This window comes from Sapajus apella, unplaced genomic scaffold (genome assembly GCF_009761245.1).
Source record: "Sapajus apella isolate SASKATOON/1434 unplaced genomic scaffold, GSC_monkey_1.0 scaffold6, whole genome shotgun sequence".
In the NCBI taxonomy this organism is placed as follows: Eukaryota; Metazoa; Chordata; class Mammalia; order Primates; family Cebidae; genus Sapajus; species Sapajus apella.
The window spans coordinates 6,595,871-6,614,276 of NW_022436946.1; the positions used below are offsets into that span (position 1 = coordinate 6,595,871).

Genomic DNA, 18,406 nt, shown 5'->3' on the forward strand with positions numbered 1-18,406 from the left:
TGGGGCTGGTATGGCTCTTGAGAGACGATATGTAAGTAGGTAGGTAGATGGATGGATGGAGAGATGGACAGGCAGACAGACAGATTTTAATTGCACAAGTGATTCTAATGGGATCCCCACCTGAAGAAGTGCTGCTCATATTAAATTGCATATGGCCACAGCATTCAATTCCAATATGAACTAATTCATAGTTTCTATATAAGTAATAGCACACAATAAGAGACAGCTCAGTCTTGATTTCAGCTAGTGTATTCATTTGCCTTCTTATGGAACACACCTCCTCTGCCAGGGACTGTGCTCAGTATAAGGCTCAAGAAGATGTGGCCCCGTTCTTGAGGAGCATGTGAAACAGCATGATGGTTTATCTGCTACCAGTTCTGATAGGAGTAGGAGAGTGTTCTCGGGGAGGAGAGGAGAGGAGCAAGAAAACTCATTCTATTCAGTGGAGTTGAGGATGGTTTTGAGAAGGAGGGGACACCTGAGCTGGCGGTAACACAAGGAGGAGGCTTTTCAAGATGGCAATAGGGGACAGGCAAGTGAGAGGATCTGGGGAGAAATGGGTGGAGCAGGAGGGGCAGTTAGGGAAACATTCAACCCCCATCCCACCCCAGCCTCCCCTGCCCATCCCTGGTGGTTCCCCCCAGTAATAGATGCTTCATTTGTATAAACATTTGGAGTTTAAAACCCTCTGTCACTGACACCTTCTCAAGTGATCCTTGTGACCATGTGGGGTAGTTAAGTCAAATATTATAAAAGATGGTTTTACTAAATTGCACTGTTTCTATTAGAAAGCATGTATTAACTTTGTTGTAAAAAACATTTATTAACCAAAACACCAGAAAAGCAAGTTAGCCAAGCATCCCTAGCCTTTAATATTTAGGGTCATTGTCAATTTAAATGATCATTCTGGAGCGTGTGCGTGTGTGCGTGCATGCGTGAGTGCGTGTGTGTGTGTGTGTGTGTGTGTGTGTGTGTGTGTAGCAGGAAGTACAAGGTGGAACAGGACCTATTTCTCTATCACTAAAAAGCAGGGCACCTGTGGTAAGTCACATGGATACAGCAAATATAGCATTGATGTCTAATCGTGGCTCTGACCCAGCCTCTCGGTACAGATACAGTTAGTGATGATTAAATCATACCAGTGCTATTTGGGGTCTAATAATGTACGTCTTCTATTATATAGAATTTGACAAGGGATGTTTAACATCGCTTATTAGTTAAATTTCACATGTACTCTCTTCAGAAATAGTTTTTGCCACTGTGGTGAATCTTCACTTTTAGTACTTACTTTGCTTATAAGATGTTGGAAGAGAAAACAACCTTCCTCATTTGGAAGTAGGTGACTAAGTCTCTCCTTAACCACCTTCTTTGATCCAATCTACAGACTCCAGCAGGATGGATTTCAGAAAGTCTGGCTTCAGTTTCCTTTCTTCTTATCCCGATACATTGTCTGGAAGCAGTATTTCACCTCTGCTCTTTTCTTTCAGCCATTTCCTTGGAGGTCTAATTATAATCTCACAGCCTCACATCCCACCTGGAAGCAGATAATTCCCAAGCACGAAATCTCAGCTAAGCTGGCCTGCTAGACTGGAGGGAGGAACAAGGGATACAGAGGGGAAAAGACAGAGAGAGGAGGACACCCTTATGGCTCATTAGAATATAGTGGGGTGCTTTTAAACAAATACAAATGTCCTGACCCCGCTCCAAAGTCCCTTGGAATTTGTCAAGGGTGGGACCCAGAGATTGGTATTTAAAAGGTTTCCAGGTGATGCTAATGAGTGGCTAGAGTTGCGAATGAGCACTCTTACAAGGCAAAAGATGTCCATGATGTGGCATCCGCCCTCAAGACTTTTAAATCCGGTTGGGAAGAAAAGACTCAAATGGAGAGTCATTTCAGATTAACTTCCAGTAAGTACAAAACTGGGTGGTGAATTCCACCAGTGCCCTGAGAAAATTCAGGGCTTGGAGACAAGTTGGGAAGACGTAAGACAGGGTAAGTGCTGGGCGTTGACACAGGGCTGGGATTGCTGTGCGTTTCCTCTCCTCTTCCCCACTGCCGCCACTTCCGTCAAGAGCCTTCTAAGTGGATTTCATTCTTAGGAACTTCCACTCTTGCTTCTTTCCACTCCATTCTTCCCAGTCTTGTAAACCCTTCAAAGTCTCCTGAAAGCTGGCAGGACACAGGCCAAGCCTCAAGGCCCTCTCTGATGGGTCTGAGGTTCCTACCTCTCACCAGTCCCCACTCACACTGACCTTGTTGCTGAGACATCCCAGTCAATGTCCTGTCTGGGAGCATATGCATTTGCCTGTCACTCCGCTTGATACATTTTTTCCCTGGTTCTCTCATGGCTGATTCCTTTTCATTGCTTGGGCCTCAGCCTGCATGCCACCTCCTCAGGAAGCTTTCCCTGACTACCGAATCTGGAGTAGCCTGCACCCCAAACTCATTTTCCATCCAAATGCCAGCGGATTAACTTGGCAGCACTAATCACAACCTGAGCATTTTGTCTATCCATTACTAATTTTGCTTTCTCTACTAGATGGAAAGACCACGCTGACAGAAGCTCCGTCTCCTTCTCTCGTATCCACACTACCTAGGATTTTGCATGGCGCAGAGTGGGGGACGAGGAAACCTCACCAGGATGTATGGATGAAAGAGACTGAATGGCAAGGAGGAGAAGGTATTCTAGGTGCAAAGAACAGCATGAACGAAGGTACAAATGCTTTTGTGGAAACAGAACACACAGGGGAACAGACTGGTGGATATGGAGGATACATGGAAACTAACAGAAGAGGCAGGTTAGCAAGTCAGATGTAATCAGTTGCTAATACCACTAAATATCAGGATTTGAACTTGATAGCCGTAAAGGTATAAATGCTATGCCCGCACTGAATGATTCAGGTCTAAGAAAGGAAATCATGATTCTAAAGTCCAGTCATGAGGCAAAATTTCTGTCACTATTCCTAATTAGAGGATTAAATATTTGGAACAAATTAGTTTATGTGAAAAAAATTCAAAATGTAATTTTGGGGAGATAGCTGGATCTTGGGAATTATCTCTAAAAATAATAAAAGAGCTCCCTATCAAAACAATTAGGCAGATACTATATACTAAAGTGTAGGAAAACCTGAAACTTTGAAACTATAGCTCTGAAATCTGAAACTGAAACTTTGAAACTATGGTTTCTCTTGACATAGGCATCAAAATTTAAATGTGATTATTGTTTCACTGTGTGTTTGTCAAATCTCATAGCGGTTCACAGAGTAACACAGAGTTTGGAAACAGTCATGTGGAATGTAACGTGCTAGCATTGCCAGTGAAAGAAAAATGACTATTCATGCACAGGTGTGGTCGGATGAGACAAAGGCACAGGGACTTTGTGATCTTCCCTCTAATCATGAGCTCTCCGGAAGAAGAGAGAAAAAGTAAAATTCTTTCATATTCCAGGAAGGTGTGTCTGCATTTCAATTAAATATCATTAAAAACATATGGGGAAGGCTTTTTCTATAATTTCTGTTAATGACCCTAATATTACCACATCCTTCAAATGAAAATTTTGAATACTTTTTTTACAATGGTAACAGAGTTCATAGGTGGGCTCTATCAAAAATTTTCATAAATTTGTGAATGTTTATGAAACAAGAAATACGTATGTTTTTCCTTGCCCATATACTAAGTTCTATGAGGGTATTCAGATGTGTAAAAAGATCATCTGACACCAATATTTCCAAATTAATTTGCTTTTTAAAAAAATGCTCCCAATTAATTAAATGTCATTAAATGTTTGTTGATTTAATTCAACAGACATTTACTATATGCTTAGTACAGCCCAGGCACTGTGCTCAATGCTATGGAGAACACAAAGACCCAGAACCCCCCCTCCTCAAAGCAATATGACAACATGAAAATGATGAGTTGAATTTTGCTGTTGTTAAGAAAGGGTGGATTCAAGTTTATAAATCACTCACTTATTTATCAGGTGAGCTCTTAGCCTCAGCTACTTATGTGTAACTCGGGGAAGATAATATTTACTTACAGAGTGACTGCAGGTATTAATGTGACCTGTGTAAAATACCTAACTTGATGCCTAGGACATAATGGACACTCAAAAGAGTAAGCGTCCTTCCTTACAAGACATTTGACATTTAGCTAAATATGATTTGCCTTTTTTATATATGTTCTTGGTACGTGATTTACGAAAATAGAACTTTGAAGTTGACTTTTTACATATAAAACCTCACATCATCTATTTTTAATATTTCATGTGAATTGTTACATCTGGATAGATAAAATCTGTGCATCACTCCCAATCTCATAGCTAGTCATTGAATTCCACTTCTTTCCAAAGCAGGTTTAAGTCCTAGCTCCCTTTCCTTCTTTACTTCATCTGATGGTGATGTTTATGAGCAGTGAAATGTTAGTGGCAAGGAAAGAGAAGATAAATCCTGTACATACATGACACAGATATTTAATTTCACTTCATGATTTAAAAAAAATTATACTTTAAGTTCTGAGATACATGTGCAGAACGTGCAGGTTTGTTACATAGGTATACACATGCCATGGTGGTTTGCTGCACCCATCAACCCATCATCTACATTAGGTATTTCTCCTAATGCTGTTCCTCCCCTAGCCCCTTACCCCCCGACAGGCCCCGGTGTGTGATGTCCCCCTCCCTTTGTCCATGCGCTCTCATTGTTCAACTCCCATTTATGAGTGAGAACACACGGTGTTTGGTTTTCTGTTCTTGTGTCAGTCCGCTCAGAATGATGGTTTCCAGCTACATCCATGTCCCTGCAAAGGACATGAACTCAACCTTTTTATGGCTGCATAGTATTCCACGATGTATATGCGCCACATTTTCTTTATCCAGTCTATCATTGATAGGCATTTGGGTTGGTTCCAAGTCTTTGCTATTGCGAATGGTGCTGCAATAAACATACATAAGCATGTGTCTATAGTAGAATGAGTTGTCAACCATTGTCGAAGACAGATATTTAATTTCTAAACAATCAAGCACTGGCACTTATGAAAGTATCATGAAATGTACATATTCATGTACATGTGCAATGGAATTTCATGCACATGAAATTTACATACTTATGGAACAATGCTAGATTGTTTAGAAATTCAATATCTCTGTTAAAAGTTACTTACCAAAAGTAACTTTTTGGTAACTTTGCTAGTTACCAAAAATGGCTTCCTATATTTGGAAACAGGTAGTTGAGAAGAACTCAGGAGAGGAAGAATAGGGTGAAATGGAAAGTGAAACTGAGATTGAAGGGATCTTAACTGTACATTCCAAATTGGAGTTATCTACCTTGTAGCTAGGTTTCCCCTGGAGAACCTGAGGTCAATATGATGGGGGAATGCTGCATTCTGTATTCCATCTTAGGAATTCACAAGAAATATTAGCACCCACAGGAAATTATATGCCAATTCCATCAGCATGTTTCTTTCTTTCTTTCTTTCTTTTTTTTTTAAGATGGAGTCTCACTCTGTCACCCAGGCTGGAGTGCAATGGCATGGTCTGGGCTCACTGCAACTTACACCTCCCAGGTTCAGGCGATACTCCCGCCTCAGCCTCCTAAGTAGCTGGGACTAAAGGCATAAGCCACCACACCTGGCTAATTTTTGTATTTTTTGTAAAGATGGGGTTTCTCTATGTTGGCCAGGCTGGTCTCAATCTCCTGACCTCGTGATTTGCCCGCCTCAGTTTCCCAAAGTGCTGGGATTACAGGTGTGAGCCACCATGCCTGGCCTCAGCATGTTTCTTAACATGCTAAGAAACCTGTTGAATGCTGTTAAACTCAACAATTCTTAAAATTGCCTGAACACTGAATTATTTGTGTGTCGAGGTGGGGTAGGGAGTTTATTTAATAACATATGGAATGGCATATAATCTAGAAAATGTTGATTGTTGATTCCTCTATCACCAAAATACATTTTTGCTTGTGCTTCATATCTTTTCTAACAGTTGTTCTAGACAGAAGCCATGTGACAAGCATTTCTATTTCATCTTGGGGATAGAGAAAAATCAGAATTCATTCTGCCTTTGGAAAGATGAGTGGTTGCAAAGAAAGAAACACTCAGAACAAACTGCAGTGATCCTAAAACAAAAGTAAAAACTTCATTTTAGAAGCAAAGACTTTGGCCTGCTTCTGCACACTCTTGGGCCATGGCTGTTGGTTTATTCTCAGGAGATCAAAGTCACTATGCTATTAGAGTAAAACTAGGAAGAAAATTTAGTGCCACTTTTACAGTATGTCTACGTTTATATATAAACTTATTTTTCCTTTTGGCATTTTGATTTTAAAACACAGTTATTTTTGATAATACTAGCATTTTGAAAACAGATGTTCCAAAAAACAGACTATTTATCACATTTTAATGTTTTGGTTAGAAAAATATTTTTACATGAATCCGGGATGCTTCTAAGAATATTCATTTGGTGAAACATAAAATGCTAAAATAGCACAATGGGCTTCACAATAAATTCAAAGGAAAATACTGTAATTTGACAGTCGATAAAATGTTAAATAATAATCTTTATAACACAAGGGGTATTTCAGAGGATAAGAATGAATTTCTTTCTTAATTAGAAAGAAAATCCGTTCTAATGTTTTATTAAGTTTTTTAGAAGAGCTACCAACATTACATTCCCTTACATCAAGGCTGACAATCCCCTAGTTAAAGAATTCACACATAGGTACATATATTAACAATACACATTCAAATGTATGTGTACATATTATGTATGTATGTGTACATATGTATGTATGTATGTATATATAACATTATAGCATTTCTAAAAAGTGTCATGGTCAACAAAATTATAGATAGTAAGACCAAGATATCATGAAAATGGAGGATTAGAGGAAAAAAATTAATTGCATAGACTACAGTTTGCAAACATAGTCAAATATTCTAGAAAGCAACCTCTTTCAAAACATATGAATTCTTATTGGATGTCTGCTCTATTAAGTAATCCTTCTCCTGAATCACCATCTCCAGCTGTTCAGGAACTTTGGCATGACAACCTGGGCTGCTAAGGTTTTGAATCAGCTTGAAATGAAATGTCTTCATGCTTACATTTTCTTATGTAACAGCCTGGCCTTTACCCTAATTATTTCAATGCTTAGGAGCATGTTTCTCTTTGTCTGGTCTTATCTCCATCTATAAAATAAGACGGAGCATTTGAAAGTTTCCTTTCTCTACACCATCCCATAGGATCTCCCACAGACTGGAGAGAGATGGGGTAGGAATCCTTTTTAATCCTTTAAGTGGATTAAAAGGTCATCAGTGAACCAACTACTGTGGCTAGTGGGCAACACACAAGGTATTTCAAACCCAACAGTGTCAAAATGGAACTTACCGTCTTTCTCTTAAAACCCATTTTGTTCAGTTGTGCAGGACCATTGTCTTAAATTCTCTAACTGGAAACCTCCAAGGTCTCCTTTGACTGCTGCAGCTCCCCTGCCTCCACATCCACTCATCACGCTCTGCTGATGCATAGCCAAGGCATCCCCAACCCCATGCCCATTGCACCACCCACATTAATTTCCAGTTCTACTTCTGAGACAGCCACTTGACTAGTCTCTTTGCTCAGAACTGCTCACTTTCCCACACTGTCATCTGAACCACTTTCAGAGCTGTCCTGCTGGAGCATATATTTACGTGTTCATAAAGCAGCCTGCTTCAATCTTTTGATGGCTCTCTAAAATGCCAACATGCATTGTATTTTGCCATATGCCAGCCATTGTACCAAAAGCCTTATAGGAGTTATCTTACTTTCTCTTCATAGCAATCCTATAATATGGGTACAATTATTGTCACCGCTTATTGATGAGAAAATTAATGCATACAGTTTCTATTACTTGTTCACAGTCACTGGGATAACAGGTGGCAGAGCTAACGTTCACCAAAAATTATCTGACACTCTCAACTACTCCACTCCAAACCCTTCCTCAGTCTGGCTCCAAATAACCCTTGAGTCTGTTTTGCAGGGAGCTGGCAGGCTGTGATCTTCTGACTCAGTGATTGTACATCATCAATAGCCAAAAGCCTCTGAACCGCTGAGCCAGAATGCACGGTGAAGGTGCATGGGCCCTCCAAATGAGTGTGGCTCTTTCAACCCACACATGGTAACTGAAATATCTTGATATCAAGTAGGGAAAACTCAACACAATAAATTCTGCAGAGCTTTTTTTTTTTTTTTTTTTTTTACAGTATTCTACACTGTAGAATATGGAATTACATTTCAAAACATGTTTCAGATAAAAATCACACACCAATCAACTGTGCCTCTGAATGTCTTATCAGAATTCACTCATGAGAACCACTTGATGGTGGTAAGGAGGAAAGTGGCATTGGCAGAACTCTGATGGGACTTGTAGTCACAGGTTTGTAATTATAAAGCACCATCTATCTGAGTTGTTATATAACTTCTAAGAAGAAATAGCCATATTAAAAAAAGAAGAAAATGTTAGATATTGCTAAAATTGCCCTGACATATTCCACACACACAGTTTGATAAATATTTTATGGTTATTCCAGGAAAAGCTTTTAAAGGAATACATAAGCCAGCAATTATGGGGAAGGGATGTCTCCTTCTCCAAGATAGTAGGAATGTCAGTTCTTTGCTGCTAAGGAGAGAAAGGACAGACTCACAATGGCATGATGGCTGAAATGTACACCCACCCACCCAAAGGGCCGGAGTCCCAAGCAGCTCATCTTTCTTTACTTGCTAACAGCGGAAACCATGCACAAATATCTCTAATGCAGGGTTCTATGTGACTCAAATAAATTAGGGACATTCAACCTGTGTGGACCCATTGCTGTGGTTCTGCCTATCAATCATGCAAAACCCCACACAGAAAGCCTTGCTGGAAGAGGGCCAGGCTCCTTGATACTAACGATCCAGTTGTTAGCACTAGTGCGCAGCTCTAAGGTACTAGCTCTGAAATCCAGGGCCTCAACCCATTTCTGATTAGAAAAATTTAGGCAAATACTCAACATCATTATCTTCTTTAAATTAAATTGGAGAAACTGTAGTGCTCCAAATTAATTGAATCTCTTGGCACAATGTTAAAGATATTTCGGAATTTTTTTTTGTTTTGCCCTCTACCAGTACTGTCTTAAATGCTTTCCTTACAGTCAATACAATGTATTGAAATGTGTGTATGTAATGGATGTTTACATTTTCCTCCTCTGAGGGTCTGCTCACCTCATAAAAAAATACCATGAAAAGTGATCACTGACAGCCAATTATAAGCCATTATAAGAAAGATGCTATTTCGGAAATATTCAAATTATGTGATTTAAAACCTGTTATTCTATTCAAAGGTATGCATACCTATATTTGAGATTACACTTAAAATTTGAAATGATATAGAAATTGCTACTTTACAAGCCACTCTCCACAGTGTTTAAATAATCTTAAACTCATCAAGAGCAGAGGTGTTTTATTAATCACATTTAATAGCATAAACAAATATAACTAAACATTGTGAAAACACCCCCAAAGCTCTAGTTAGCCAAAAAGGAAAAATAACCGATAGCATTTTTAAGCCTACAAGAAGTCTGCCACAGGAGTTTCTTCCCCTTTTTTTAAATGGCCTTTAAATAAATATATGAGTCAGTTAAAAAAGGCATTTGCTTAAATTAAAGTGATCATTCTGCCAGGGTGTCAGTATAATAAATTGTGGGTGGCAGGAGTTTTAAATGAGGCTAAATTAGAGATTCTAAGTTTATTTATTTATTTTTTACTCACTCTACTGCTGTAATTATAGAAGCTTTTGGTTGATTTTCAAATTGTGCCTTGTCACGGAATACCATATATACCTGCTTTTTGACAAGCCCTATGGCATGCTTTTTTAATGACCAGAATGGGGTACAATCCATATGCATGCATCCCAGCTTCTCTCCTGCTACGACCACACACATCCTTACACTTGTCTCATTTCTTCCACCACCCTAAAATTTTCATCCCTGATATTATACTGTTCTACTTTATTTCAATGTCTTCAATGGCAAGGACCAAAGTATGTTAGTCACAGAGTTTTGTTCCTGATAACCTATTTCATAAAAGAGCCCAACGTACGCTGACTTTAAAATCTCTGCTAGCCTATGCTACCTGCACCGAGGACTGAACTACCTCAACTTCATAAACAAGTATGTTTCACCACCAATGGGTGGTCTTGTAGTGTAGAATGTGTTTTAAATGATGTAACTTCTTAGAAGAGCTGACAGCATCTCAAGGCATGGGAAGCATCACCTTCAAGCTGATATCAGCTGAGTAACTGAACTAATGAGTTTCAGGAGACAGATAATCCATAACACAGCTGGGAAAATTCTGCTTGAGTGCCAATAACACTGAAATGGGGAATGATCCCACAGTATATCTTCTCTAAAAGTTCAATACAGCAAAGTAAAAAGAAAAGGTTCCACCTGAGAATTTTATGCTAATCATGTAACTGACAATAAAATACTTCCACTGTCATGTTTGTCTAGTTAGCAAGTAAAGATAGTAAAAAAAAAAAAAAATACATTTTTAAAGGTTCATGATTGACCACTAATGCCTGTACTCTGAAACTAAAATATCAGAGACTATCGAAACATTTTTGACATTGCATCCTAACGTGAAGATGAAAGCATCAGACCCAAAGAGTTCTTATGCTATTACACTGTGCATATTGTAATATTTATACAGAATTTTTGCTCAGCTTATTAACTTAATTCCATCTACCTCATGCCATCCCTTAGTAATAGTTTTTTCACTAACTATATGCATTTTCCACCCACTGCTCTGAGCACAAAAGAATCAAACACCACACTTCCTGCAGCCTAAATAAAATAGCAGTAGTCTTCACAAAAGGTGAATTTGGAATGACAATCTGCATTCCCAATTCCTAAACTTCAAGGTAAACATTAATTGTCTGGTGGACAACGCATCGGGGTTCCAATATTACATGCTTCCTAGTCTTGAACATTTAAGTGCAAAACGAGAACAACGAATAGGCAAACCTCCCGCAGCAAAGGATACAAGCTGCAAAGGAAGCCAGAGCTATGAAGAATTCATGCTTGTTTTACCTACCGGCGTTGTCCATGCCTCAGGAGTGGCGAGGCGAGTTCTGTAGCCTGGCAGCTGGGAAGCCCTGGCTCTTCTGACTAACGAAGCACCCTGCCCTTCTGCTGATTATCAGCCCTTGCTGGCACACTGAGCATACTTCATGCACTGTCTGCAGGAGACACCGCCAGGAAATTTATATCTCCAAGGATGACAAACAGCCATTAGCTCCATTACAGGCTGATTAAGAGAGACTGAGCCTATCAAGTGGGTACTTGAATCCCCTGGGGTTTCCACCTCTGTTCTAAGCAAAGGAGGGGGAAAGAAATCACTGCAATGTTGAATGTGCTGCACATTTCAGGAAAAAAAAAAAAAAAGGTGCACATGCTATGCAAAACACAGAGCTTTCCAAAAGATGCCAGGGCAGACAGAAACAGGAAGAGGCACTGATCATGAAAAGGTAAAAAGGACTATTTAAAAATACAATACATTATCCTTTCCTTGGGGTTAGTCTAAATATGGTTCAGCCTTTATCATTGACATCACTGAATGACTGGGCAACTTTTCAATTTAAAATTTTAAAGTGTTTTGGTTATTATTGGAGGAGGCAGAGAGTAGCAGATAAAACATTGAAAAATAAAGACTATCTTTAATATCTCTGCTCCAAATAAATATTAGGAAGCAGAGTATTGCCATTCCATTTTGGTTATGTTTTCATCATAACTAGTTCTTCTATTTCTGATCAGCATTTCTGCTCACCTATGCTAACAGAGAAATTCAAAGCATTTTCACCAAATGTCACTAATAATACAAGAAATAACAGTCAAAAGAGGTTAGGGGATACTACAGTATGTTATAATCCGCAGCCAAAGAAATGTGAGGATCAGGAAAGACTGACTAACACAGGAAAACCCATTTCACTTCTCTAATTTGGCTGTGTAAAGATGACTCTCAAAGACACCAAAAACTGCTTACGCTATCAGGACATAAGGGCAAGTGCAGTGCTGGAGAAATCAGGTGCCAGGCCTTGTGGCTGTCACGACATTAGATGCTGGGGATGGCGCAACTCTGTGTTTTCTCAAATATAGTACAAAGATTTACAGTGACCTCATATGACCTACGATAAAATGAATCCACAGTATAGTTAGGCTCTCCAGGTCTTATGGACAGATTTTTAAAAACCAGTGCATAGTGTTATCATACCCCCAGAGTTGCGAAATTTGAAAGGCCATTTGTTTATTAAGCATTTCTTTATGCCATTAGAATTCCTAGTGACACACCAGCCATAAATTATTTAGTCTAGTTTCCCATTGTAACAGCTTCTAGGTTTAAGTATTTTTGTTTTTAAAGCAACTTCAGGATTTCCTATAGATATGAGGTTCTTTTATTGTTTAAACAAAACACTTTATGGTGTCAGTGATAGTTCAGAAATGTTTTCCTCGAAGAAAAGCTGAATTTCTCAGTGATTTTAACTTGAGATTTTTAACCCTGTCGTTTCCATTCTGTCACACAATGTTAAAGATATGTCACTCTATGAATTTTAAAAAATCATTCTTTATATATATTTTAAAATTTTGCTTGGATCCCATGAGACTGAAATCACTGTGGTTTCCACACCTCATCGACTTGCCCTGATTAAGACCTGCCAACTATCTGGAGTGAGTGTCAGCAGCTCAAAATCTAGGACAAACTCACTATTTTTAAGGAAAAAAGAGGAGATAACAGGGAAATAAAGATGAGAGAGAGAGAAGACACATCATCAAGGCAGAGATTTGGGTAAGGAGTAGCTAAGAAGTGTCATTTACTGGCAGTGCCTATTGCCTCCTATGAATTTCAGTTATTTGTATTAATCCTGTTAGTCCTCAAATGACAAATGGCTTATGTTCCAAAGGTTCATTTTATTGGTCATTTGAAACACACTTTTTTTTTCATAAATACTAACTGGCTTCCAAGGACAGCCCATTAAGCACTCCCTGACTCACAGTGGGATTTATATAAAATCTAATCTTTACCCACAATTCTAAAATCCAGAAAGTTTTGTAAATCTTGTTGTTCTTTGTGAGTTTGGCCCCAAAATGCATTCAGTGTCATAACTTGAAGTGATATGATGCTATTAAAAATCTTTACTTATCCCACTTAGAGCAAATCACCATGTTTGCTACAGAAATTCTTAATGTTATAGGTTCTAAGAATCTTCCCAGATCCTGCTAGGGGTGATTCATAGTATGTAGCGTATGCTTTCTATCACCTTTCTAAAATAAAATTCTGAATTCTGAAACACAACTGACTACAGGGTTTCAGTTGAAGGACTGTGGTCCTTCCGTACATTTTTGCAATTTAAAATGGTAGGTGACAAGTATTTGTGGTGATGGATGTGTTAATTCGCTGTATTTAATCATCCCACATTATACACATGTATCATAATATCACATCATACCCCATAAATATATACAGTTATAATTTGTCAATTTATGATAAAATAAAATAGCAGAAAATAATTATTAATATTATTTTGTCATAGGATTTGGTTATATATTTAGGAACTAACCATCTCCCTCCCTCACCTGCAAAACTCAAACATCTCCACTAAGAGATAAACAAGAATGGGCAACACAGAAATATGTACAGAAATCAGAAAATAAATGTTGAGTGTCCACTATAAACTAAGCCCTGTTTATTAACTGCATTCATTGCCCAGGACATAACTGCTTCCCGTTTCTCTGCACTGGTAACTGGCCCCAGCACCGCCCCTCCTCTCTCCCTACCCAGCATCAGAGGAAGGCAATGCAACTGTGAAAAAGCACAGTAAGTGGACCATTTTCTTCAAGCCCCAGGGAGAATCCATTCCCTCCCTTGATTTAATTCCCACAATTAATATGCGCTAGCTGGGGAATGCCTGGTTATAAAATGTTCACCGGGCCCTTTCCAATGGCTCCAGGGATGCTGTGGGCATGGCAGCGGTATCCATGAGTCTAATGTTCTCTATTATGTTTCTAAGTATGGGTGAGTTCCCATTTTTATTAACCTTCCCATGAGTATTTACTCAGCTTGCCTAGAATTCGGCAAACTGGTTTGAGGCAGAGGTAATTTGGAGCACCTGCATCCAAGCACTCTCAGTGTATCCCACCTTCGAAAGAAGGATACAACCCCTCACTGTCTGGGTTTTTTAAGAGAGTGTTTGCCTGAGGTTGGTTGTAGGATGTTTGGGATGCCAGGCCTGTCTGGCTGAGGTAGCAACAGCAAGGCTGCTGTGGGATCCTGCGTCTTCAAATGCACCAAGTACATCTTTCTACAAAAAAAGAACATAAACGAAAACAAACAACAACAACAAACCCTATTAGCAACTGTCTCTCAGTTTCAACAAAGAAGAGAATGTCTTGGCTTCCTAGAAAAGTTCTGCTTACTTCTTCCCCCCCCCCCTTTTTTTTTGAGATGGAGTCTCTCCCTGTTGCCTAGGCTGGAGCACAATGGTGCAATCTTCACTCACTGCAACCTCCACCTCCTAAGTTCAAGCAATTCTTATGCCCCAGCCTTGTGAGTAGCTGGGATTACAGGTGCTCACCATCTCGCCTGGCTAATTTTTGTATTTTCAGTAGAGATGGGGTTTCACCATGTTGACCAGGCTGGTCTTGAACCCCTGACCGCAGGTAATCCACCCGCTTTGGCCTCCCAAAGTGCTGGGATTACAGGCATGAGCCAGTGTGCTGGGTCACATTACTTCTTAACTTTCCTACGAGAAGCTATCACTTGTTGGAAGCACACAGGGAAGAACTGATGACAATAGGTGGCAATAATACTCTGCCTTTTCTGCCTGAAATTTGAGCCCAGGGGAGTAAGGCCAGTTCAGATGGATTCTGTGGAGAACAAGAACAGAAATACCTCTCCAAGGGGCAGAGCAACTCCCAAATCACAGGCCAAAAAGAACATAGTTTCACTGTTAGAGGACGGATTGGAATACTTTCTTAAAAAATCAGGCTCTGTTTCTCAGATAGGAGGAGTAAAAGAGTGAACTGCCCACATAATTAGATTGGTTGGGCCAGCAGATCTCTCCGATGCTCAAATGGGCCTATCTATCATTTGAGTTTCTAATTCACCCAAAGAAATAAATAAGTGCCAGAATATTGACTATCAGTGAGAAAGTTTGCTCCCTGTTCATTTTGGAACAGATTCTACCGAAAGTCTCTTTTTTCTCCTGAGTCAGAGTCCCGCTCTGTCACCCAGGCTGTAGTGCAGTGGCATGATCTTGACTCACTGCAACCTCCACCTCCTGGGTTCAAGTGATTCTTGAGCCTCAGTTCCTGGGTAGCTAGGGTTACAGGCACCCATCACCAAGCCCAGCTAATTTTTTTGTATTTTTAGGAGAAACAGTGTTTCACCATGTTGGCCAGGATGGTTTCAAACTCCTGACCTCAAGTGATCCACCCACCTCGGCCTCCCAGTATGTAATCCCATACTGGGATTATAGGCATGAGCCTCCCACACAGCTGAAAATCTCTTCTAAAAGCATTTGAGCCACTGCTTTTACAAATACAGCTAACAAATACAGATAGTTTTGACAAGCAAAGTGCTTGGATATATAACTCTCCAAAGTACTAAACCAAATCCCTGAACTATTAACCAAAAACAGTTGATAGGAGAAAGTTTTGCAACAGATAGTATTTCCAGGAAGATCTGGGCAAGAAATATTATACATGTATCCAATGTTCTACTATGTGGATTTTAGGCCAATGCTTACTTAATATGCCTATGTTTTCTATTATGCCTAACTATTCTCCTTTTGAGGTTTCCCTTCTGCTTTAAAGTGTGGGAGGGGTCTCCTGAATTTCATGTTCACATTTGCTTCTCCTCTCTTATTCATGGTCCTTGGAGTCTGCCTCCATCTGCCGCCCAGGCTGGAGTGCAGTGGTGCGATCTCAGCTCACTGCAGCCTCCGCCTCCTGGGTTCTAGCGATTCTTCCGTCTCAGCCTCCTGAGTAGCTTGGATTACAGGCACGCGCCATCACGCCCAGCTAGTTTTTGTATTTTTAGTAGACATTGGGTTTCGCCATGTTGGCCAGGCTTGTCTCGAACTCCTAACCATGGGTGATCTGCCCACGTTGACGTCCCAAAGTGCTGAGATTACAGGTGTGAGCCATGGAGCCAGGCCCACACTTACTCCTCTTTAACAATATCTTAATGCGAAGCTGTGAAGCTTTTCTGCACACCCAGATTGCCTGGTGTCTGGATCTTACAGGAGGTGATCTCCATGAGACACAGTCTTCTGACAAGTTTGGACTTTTGGCCAAGGTGGTTTGGTGAATCCACACTTGGACACCACCCCACTGCTCCAAACACACAGCAATGATAGATAAAATATTAAATAGGTAAACAAACAAAACCACGCACACACACACACACACAAACAGCTAGGCCCAAGAAGCAAGATGACCATTTCCATGAATGGGAAAGGAGCCAAAAGCTGAAGGCAGTGGGTGAGGCTTCTGCAGTGTCCTGCTGTACCCAAAGGACAAAAGCAGAGGTCAAGGCCAGATGCGCAGCTCTCTAAAAGAGCTCCACGTGAGAAAGGAGCAGTCAGAGCCAGGCTCTGCTTGAATGGTGAGTCCTGGCTCAAGAAATGAGGTTGGGAAAACAATTGGCTGCTACCTTAGTTCCAGGAGCCATGGCTTTAATAAAGTTTTGACAGGCAGGGAGAGGATAAGTCTTCATAATCAATAATTAACTAAGATTCGTGCTGGGTCCCTAAAAACTGAATCAGTAATATGCCCTCAAAATTGAGCAAAAACTTCAAGATGTCATTAGAAAACCATCTGACCCAGCAATCCCATTACTGGGTATATACCCAAAGGATTATAAATCATTCTATTATAAAGACACATGCACATGTATGCGTATTGCAGCACTGTTTACAATAGCAACGACTTGGAGCCAACCCAAATGCCCATCAATGACAGACTGGATAAAGAAAATGTGGCACATATACATCATGGGATACTATGCAGCCATAAAAAAGGATGAGTTCATGTCCTTTGCAGGGACATGGATGAAGCTGGAAACCATCATTCTCAGCAAACTGATACAAGAACAGAAAACCAAACACTGCAAGTCTTACTCATAAGTGGGAGTTGAACAATGAGAACACATGGACACAGGGAGGGGAGCGTCACACACTGGGACCTGTTGGAGGGCAGGGGGCTAGGGGAGGAATAGCAGTGGGATGGGGGAATTGGGAAGGGACAGCATTAGGAGGAATACCTAATGTAGATGATGAGGGGATGAATGCAGCAAACCACCATGGCATGTGTATACCTATGTAACAAACCTGCATGTTCTGCCCATGTACCCCAGAACTTAAAGTAAAACAAATAAATTTAAAAATATATAATTAAAAACAAGAAAGAAAACCTGACTAGATGGGAAGGTTAGAGGGACAAGGTGGAAGTGACTTCAAAACCATTAAACTATTAGGGAGGGACAGAGAGAGTGAAAACACAACCAAAGGAGCTAATGTTAGGGAGTACAATGAGGTGGCTATAGTTAGCAATCATATTTCATATTTCAAAATAACTAAAAGAGTGGAATTGGAATGTTCCTAAAATAAAAAATGATACATACTTGAGGCAAATGAATATCTCTATTACCTTGATTTAATCATTACAAGTTGTATGACTGCATCAGCATATCAGCTGTAACCCATACATATGTATAATTATTATGTATCAACAGTAATTAATTTTTTAAAAAGCAAACAAAAAAGGCCTTCCACTGAAAATGAAGACACAAGTTGAATTCCAAAATATTTTAATACTGCTAATACATAAAAAGCCCAGGAATGTTATTACTCTTTTTTTTTTCTTTTTTTTTAGATGAGTTTCACTCTTTGTTGCCCAGGCTAAAGTACAGTGGCGTAATCTTGGCTGACTGAAACCTCTGCCTCCCAAATTCAAACGATTCTCCTGTTTCAGCCTCCTCAGTAGCTGGGATTACAGGCGCATGACACCATGCCTGGCTAATTTTTTGTATTTTTAGTAGAGACGGTGTTTCACCATGTTGGCCAGGCTGGTCTTGAACTCCTGACCTCAGGTGATCTGCCCACCTGGGCCTCCCAAAGTGCTGGGATTACAGGCGTGAGGCACCGCACCCGGCCAGGAATGTATTTCTCTTACAGTAACAATGCAGAAGAATGAGAGAAAACAAAGGACCATCTGGGACCCAGGAGTCCACATGACAACACTTACTCAGCAATGAATCTCAAAGCGAATGCACTGGTGGTTGGAAAACCCTATCTCTGTGAAAAGCATAAAAAGAAATTGGGCAAAGTCATAGAGAGAGGGTTCCCT

The 18,406-nt window shown here is 40.0% G+C and overlaps 1 protein-coding gene across 4 annotated transcripts in view; it reads right to left on the reverse strand.

Annotated features, from left to right (window-relative positions):
- The window catches only part of PHACTR2 (phosphatase and actin regulator 2), a 293,379-nt gene that overhangs the window by 205,098 nt on the left and 69,875 nt on the right, over positions 1-18,406 (reverse strand). Inside the window, exon 1 of one of the 4 annotated variants that reach the window (XM_032274573.1) lies at positions 11,097-14,527. The exons of 2 other annotated variants lie outside the window; for them this stretch is intronic. In XM_032274573.1, coding sequence (XP_032130464.1) covers positions 11,097-11,109 — 13 coding nt within the window. In that variant the 5' untranslated portion in view covers positions 11,110-14,527. Of the gene's footprint in view, positions 1-11,096; positions 14,528-18,406 lie in introns of those variants that run through there. One more of the 4 variants, XM_032274577.1, reaches the window with a different exon arrangement.